This window comes from Apium graveolens, chromosome 7, assembly GCF_009905375.1.
Source record: "Apium graveolens cultivar Ventura chromosome 7, ASM990537v1, whole genome shotgun sequence".
Taxonomy (NCBI): domain Eukaryota; kingdom Viridiplantae; phylum Streptophyta; class Magnoliopsida; order Apiales; family Apiaceae; genus Apium; species Apium graveolens.
In genome coordinates, this window is record NC_133653.1 from 148,260,654 (window position 1) to 148,267,939 (window position 7,286).

Genomic DNA, 7,286 nt, shown 5'->3' on the forward strand with positions numbered 1-7,286 from the left:
ATGTTGTGTACTTGATGATAAGCTAAGAAAAACACCTTAGTAGATTTAACTTAGTAAATTTTGTAGCACCCGACGGATGATCAATTATAGTCCCGACGGATGATTCAATATAGTCCCGACGGATGACTAATTAATATCCACCGGGTGAGTAGCTTATGTAACAATAAGTAGTGTAGCATATTTCTGCAAACAACTTTGTATAGATTCTGTAGTAGCTTATGAATCATGTAGACTGCTAGTAGATGTGCAGAATAGGTTGATTAAATGTAAATATAAGATGTCTTGTAATTCTGCACAAATGAAATGGAGTCAAGTGATAAATGGCTACCCGACGGATGATCAACAAAGCTACCCGACGGATGATCAACAAGACTACCCGACGGATAACAAGCATGTACCTGACGGATGATCAATTCAAATATCTGTTGACAGTGACAACACAGTCACATGCGTTGAGCGTTTGTAAAAGGAATGTGGCAGCCTGTTTAGTAGGGTTTTGAGAATAAAGAAGCATTACCATTTCCGTGCTATTATGAAGATATATAAAGATGCTGGAATAGAGTAGTGAAGCAGCATGGAGTTAGACTTGATATGTTTTGTTTTATTATCTAGTCTTATTATGATGTAAACTTGGTGATATATAAAGTAGAACAAATTAACAAGCAAACACATTTTTAGCAGAGAAACATTTGTAAGCTATATTCTGTAGAATTTCTCTGTAGTTTGTTTGTTCACAGGTTTCTCTGTAAGCTATATCCACCAGAAAGTTTTAAAGACCCGAGTTTTTATTACTTTATGTTTGATTTACTTAACTCTATATTTCGCACTTTGCAAATCAAACAGTTAGATATAAATTGAGTTAGAACTATTTTTCATAAATCTCAAAAAGAAACCAGAATTAGATTCAATCCCCCCTTCTGTAACTCTTGTTGTATTGTTAGGGAATAACATATATAATCCCAAGGTTCTGGATTCTGGATTCTGGATAGCTGTATTTTGTGTATGGATGAAAGAAAGGGATGAGAAAATTGCAATGACAAAGGCTGAAAAGGAAGAAAGAGATAGAAAGTATGCATAAGAACTTGTAAGAATTGAGAAAAGATCAAATGAGTTTAAAGCAAAAGGGATGAGCAGACTTTCCAAGGATGGACATTTTCTGAACATAAAGGTTGGCTGATTCTCCAAATTTAGAGCTGGTTACTTAAATGGTTATTCATTAGATGAGTGGCTCAAACTTGTGGAAACTTTAAGAGGAACAGAAATTGACTCTTAAAGATCTCATTATAAAGGAGACAGACTATGAGGATTTTATGTAATGAATACCTTGATCATATATGTCTGTCATGTATTCTACATGTCATGTATTCTACATAAACGTTGTAATAGTTTAAGTGAATATTTGAATGCACAAACTCTTTCATCGAATATTGCAGTTGCATTTTTTTCATTTAATTCGGGAATTGTTTCGGATCAATATATTAATTTTGTTTAAAGCTTATATTAAGGTGAAAGGAAAAAATAATACGTATATTTCTTTTAATAAAGGAAAAATGTTCTTAGACCTTATATTAATTTTATTTAAAGCTTATTACTAGCTGTCGGATACTTTATTTTTCCATTGAAATTTTAAGAGTAAATGTATGAAAAAAATAAAAAAAATGATTTAGAAATATCATAAAATAAAAGAATATCCAATACATAAAAATATGAAAGAATACTAAACGCTTGCTTGGCACCGGTTATAAGTGTTGATAAAAGTCAATAAAATAAGAATAGTGCTAAATGTACACAATTTTGTACTATTGATGCGAAATATTTTAATTGAGGCGGTTAATGTGAACGTAGGAGCGCATTCTAATTAAAATTTAATACATGATATTTTATACACCATTTTGTATCAAATTTTGTATAACAAACATTTTCCATAAAATATTGGTATTGTCTAGCTTCTCTAGTACTTCATATTATCCAATTTTCATACATTAGAGTTGGCTAAAAAATAAAGTGTGAATTACAAACAAAACAGAGGAGCCTGGGAAAAGATTTACGGGTGCAGCTCACGTGGACTCTCACTCACAAGTTATGGAAAGTACTTTCCCACTTAGAAAACAAAAAGAAACTAAAACACAAGGTAACCATTACAAGCCATAAACTGGATAAACTGAAATTTGATAGTCTGTGATGGTAAAACAACACAAGCATCTCCTTTAAAGAAATAACAATAAAAAGTGACATAGAGAACTGCTTAATGCTGTACAGGTATTCCAACAGCTGCAACACTGGAAACGCTTTCAAGCAGATGGTGAGATGCTTTCTCATAATTCACAAATCCCATGAACCAGAAATCCTGTCCGTCAACTGTCATGATCTGGATGTATTTTTCAGCATCACTCATCATCACCGGGTTGACAGTTGCAACTTTCCCAAGCGGTATCAAAACCTGATCATAAACATTACTGTTGGAGCTTTTGACAATTATAGGAGTTACAAGGTCCAACTTGTTAAAACTTGTGAAGTGCATACCTTATAGTAGCTCCAAGTTGTCTGGCCAGAAGGTGCAGTAAATGAGAGGGGACGATCACTGCAGAAGGCTACATGGATATTTGAGAGATATAGAGTTCCAGCAACAGGCCCAGTTGTCGTCGAAAGATAACAAGCAAAGCTCTTCTTCAGTGTCTCATTGGGAAACGTGGAGAAACTTTGTTTGTACAATTGTTCAAATCCACCTCCGGTTATTGCTTTGGCCGTCAGATTCATTTTCCCCCAGGCCGAGTCAGATACAGATTTTCCTGTTTTCACTAATTTACACACGCCGGAATAAATAAAAATACCATAAAGTAACATACTATGCACTGTGTTGAAGTGCTGATAAATATAAACATGGAATCCTATTGTTTTAGTATGCCTAAATAATTATATAATCTATTCTTAATAGGAAGGTCATACTTGCAATTTTTTTAAGAGAAGAAGCTGCTTATTTTGAAGTTGAACAGGAAGTGATTCAAAATTGACAAAACCGCCCTTTGTAAAACTTATTTTTTTTTTCCAATTTGGCATAGTTTTGATCCTGTGCCAGAAAACTGTAGCAAGAAAAAAATGACTGTGAAAGAAAACTGATAAATGTCAGGTAAAAATAAACTGAAAATTCTAATTAGTAGCAGGTTGTAAAACAACAGTGTCCTCACTTCGTCCCATTTAGGCATTTACGTTGTCGCTGACCAAAAAAGATTACTTTTAGCAATAGCTATAAATCATGTAAAGAATTACTAAATACATATTTTTCTTTCCCCCTTAGTAAACAAACTCTTCAAAAGTTACTGTTTGACAAATCTTATAAGCCAACTTATTGGCTTATAAGTCCGCAACTGCTTATTAACGAGTGTTTATGAACCAACTTATAAGTTGAATTTACAACTTATAAACTGATAAATTGAATGTTAATAATGACATACTTTTTCTCAACTTATTTTTTATTTTTCGTTTTTTTTTCAATTTTAGTTTTAAAATATATTTTTTTAATGTTAATCTAAGTTAAAATATAAAAAATTAAGATAATTACATTTAAAAATTATTTATTTTAGTTCAATTAAATAAAATTTTTTTGACTTATAACTTAAATTATCCAAACACTTATATAACTCATAAGCATTTATCAACTTATCACATATCAGTCACTTATTCGATTTAAGTCATAAATTACTTATTTTAAGATTTCCCAAACGGGCACTAGGCACTATGTAAATAAATATATGCTAAACACACCTGATGAATGAATGTGCACAAATGTTTTGGGACAAAAAAAAAAAAGAAATGTGACTAATGTATACAGCACGGAGCTAGTGTTTAAATTAATTTAAATTAGGTAGAAGGGTATGAATCATAAATTTGTGATTAGTTAACAAGTGGTGGAGACTTGGTCTATGAGATCTAGAAAACAATGGTAGTAACTAATCAGTCAGTTTTGCTAAGAAATGCATCAAAAATTGAATGTAAATTTGGTTACAAGAGTATAAGATCCTCTGAAAAACCGTAAGATTTTAGATATGCGAGTTAATTAACATAGCATCACAGCGGAGCTCTTTAGGTAGGGGTCTCGGGTTTGAATCCTCCCACCCCGATATTGGGTCTAATTGTTTTGGTGGTTTATGTTGTCACTATGATTCCGACACCTTAAAATCTCATATGTAATAATTCTGAACAAAGTTGAAATAATACTCCATAGAAATAAGAAAGAAAAACATAAGCCATAAATGTGTATGCAAATTAGAAAGAAAAAGAGAGAGAGAGAGAATAAAGTAGGGGGGAGAGGGCATACAGTTAAGCCAGATATTATTAGCAGTTTTCTCAGCTTTGGAACTCCAAATGTTAAATTTCTGAACAACAGTGTCCATGGGATTGGCAGGTGGTTTAGGAACAGGGGAGTACTGAACGTAAGGCTGGTGGTGATACTGAGGCGGGTCATCTCCGGCACTCCATGTAGCCGCTTTCTGATTATTCGGATGGCTGGTTGGCACTGCTGGTGCTCCCATTACTTCTGTTCCGTATTTTTCTACTTCTGGGTTTGAATTTGAATGTGATGATGATGATGACGACGACGACGATGAAGATCCTCCCTCCCCTTTACTCTTATCATTATTCATTCTCATCACAAGCGAATCCGATTCTGCTTTTCTTTATATTTTGACTCTTCTGTACGTTTCTCTATTCGATCTCCCTCCAATTATCTCATCAAAATATACAAATACATACAGTTGTCCGATTTCGTGGACAAATGTGACTTGAGATTCTAGATTCCCCCATCAAACGTGTACTCGCTTCCTTAGCCGCGTTATTTTCATGTTTCCTTTTACCTAGCCTTTTTTTAACGCTTCCCATTGTTCTAAAATGCAAAAAAAAAAAAAATTAATTATTCAAGGAGTTTCCCGGAAATATTAAAATTTTATATTAAATTATTGTGACTAATTTAATCAATCAGATCACCTTCAATGTGGGCGTATATTATTGTTAGATAACTAGCTAACATCCCTATATCTTGACAAATAGCCAGCTTTTACATTCAGAAATCTTCCATTCTTTGATATTCTGCTCTTGCCTGCTGTCTTCAACTCTTCTGATCTTCTAATATACTCATCAATGTCATGCTCATACTTTCTCCTCTTTTCAGCTAGCAAAGCTCTATGCTCATCTCTCATCTCCTCTCTGTTAACCACAAACACTACCAATACTGTTCTCCAAGCCTTAGTGGCTGAATCTTTACCATTCATCAAGCTTAGCACCCTTTTCAGTTCAACAATTGAGAGAGAATCCATTAGTCTATTTCCAAGCTGTTCAAAAGACCCATCACTGTAGTAGATTCTAACTTCTTTGATGTTAACAACCCAAACTCTGACCATTCTTTCAGCTAGCTGTTGGAAGTAGTCTTCATCTGAATCAACAACATTTAGAGGTTGGAAATCATCTTGATCATATCGTTCTAGATGGCCTTTTCACCAAATCCATGATCATTGAGAAATTCAGCTATCAGTTGTCTTCTTCTTTGTCTTCTTTGTCTTCTGATTCTTCTCTTGACCTTGGCTTCTTTTGGACCTATTCCAACTGTTTTGAAGTGTGTTTTATGGGGTGGCTTGAATGAAGGTACAGTTTTGAGTCTTTTCTGAGAAGTATGGCTGTGAGTGATTTGAGTTTTGAGGAGAGAGTTTGTAGTGAGCTTGTAGAAATATTTAGACTTAGAGGTTTGAGGTTGAGCAGTTTTTGATGAGGTTGAATGTGAAGGTTTAACAATTGGTATTTGGATATTTAGGGTTTGGAGGGGTTGTGAGGTATCATTCTTTTGTCTTTGTCTCCTTCCACCCCTCCTTTGAGTCTCAGATCCACTTTTCTTCTCCTTCTCTTTCTCACTATCACTTTTTCCACCAATTGCCTTGCTAGATTGACTTGAGTTTGAGCCAGAAGGGTTTTGACCATCTTTCTTCTGCTCATCATCACCCAAGTCATCTTTGTTGATTTGAGTTTTAGGCAAATTGGCTTCAGGGTTATCAATGTATCTCCTCAGAATCTTGATCATAGCTTCATCTTCACTAGTCTTCAATTTCTTACTTTTCAGCCCAGACTCAAGCACCATTATCAGTCTTCTGTTGGCCATGACACAGTTTTTAGGTACTTGGAAATGTTTCAGTTTCTTGGTTGTAGAGCAGATATAGTGCACCCTTTTGCTTGGATATAGATAGGCTTCTGGGAATGCAGCTTCTTGAGCCTTCTTCAACTCTGCTAGTAGCATTTTCTCTTCATTGGTGATTATCCGGACCTTGTTAATCAAAATATCCACCTCAGATGCTCTTCTAGAAATTAGATAAATGATATTGACTTGCATACATCTGTCTACACCAGAATCATTAAGATTGATCACTATCATTTTCTCCAAAAACTGGTCCTTGACTGGGATCTGCAGCACCCTGATGTAATTGATAGTCTTTTCCAAGGTCTTTTTGTAAGTGAAGAAGTTGTTGTTGAGAAAGTTCCTTAGTCCAGTGAGCAAATTGTCAAATTCTTGTGTCATTCCTGGACCTTGGGCAGCCATAAGGAGCCTCTCTTGTTCTAGACCTTGTACTTGACTTTTGAGTTTTGATTGTGCTAGCCTTGCATCTATCTCCCCCTTAGTCTTGGTGACAAGCATGAGTAGGGGAGTAGGAATCTCAGGTCTTACAGCTTCAGGCAATGCTGGAAGTGGTATGTTGAGTTTTCCCATAATGGCTCCCAAAGCAACTGTATTCTGCATTAGTAAATGCTTATGGGGCTCCACTAGGGCCTGTATATCATGCTGTTGACTCTCAACCAATGTGGTTAGAGCTCTGACTTGTGAAGATAAATCTGAGTTGGAAGCTTGAAGTGAAGAAATTTGATCTTGAAGTTCTTTTATTTGAGGAGTAGAGGTAATGGAGACTGTTGTAGCTGAGAAGGACCCAAAGTGTTCATCAACAGCTTTTCTGACACCCTCCATGAGAAGAAATGAAGGCTCATACCTAGCAGTATGCATTTGATTTAGCTTGACCCTGGTATCATTTGAATTTGTGATATGAGCTTGAACTTGATCAAACAGGGCCTTGAAAGAACTCTTCATATTTGACACTTCCTTCTCCATGGAGGCCAGATTCATCCTTGACATTTGCTCAGTGAAAGACTGGAATTGATTCTTGATATCCTTTTGAGAAGGCACAATGTCATCCATCTTTTCCTTGATCAGCTTCCTGATTTTATCTTCATGTCCAGTCAATTTTACTTCAAGGGCC

The 7,286-nt window shown here is 35.2% G+C and overlaps 1 protein-coding gene across 1 annotated transcript; it reads right to left on the bottom strand.

The window, feature by feature from the left end:
- Positions 1–2,115: 2,115 nt before the first annotated feature.
- LOC141671993 (GEM-like protein 5) lies at positions 2,116–4,822 on the bottom strand. Its single transcript, XM_074478471.1, has 3 exons — positions 4,316–4,822; positions 2,524–2,798; positions 2,116–2,440 (listed from the first exon to the last, which is right to left on the bottom strand). Exons 1-3 carry the CDS (start codon positions 4,644–4,646, stop codon positions 2,246–2,248), a joined length of 801 nt encoding a protein of 266 aa, XP_074334572.1. The 5' UTR covers positions 4,647–4,822; the 3' UTR covers positions 2,116–2,245.
- Between the last annotated feature and the right edge of the window lie 2,464 nt (positions 4,823–7,286).

Excerpts from the sequence above, each read along its gene's own strand:
- LOC141671993 (XM_074478471.1), bottom strand. The coding sequence starts at position 4,646 with ATGAGAATGAATAATGATAAGAGTAAAGGGGAGGGAGGATCTTCATCG. Across the intron at positions 2,799-4,315 it reads TAATAATATCTGGCTTAACT|TGAAAACAGGAAAATCTGTA; the intron begins GTATGCCCTCTC and ends TGTGTAAATTAG. Across the intron at positions 2,441-2,523 it reads CAACTTGGAGCTACTATAAG|GTTTTGATACCGCTTGGGAA; the intron begins GTATGCACTTCA and ends GTTTATGATCAG.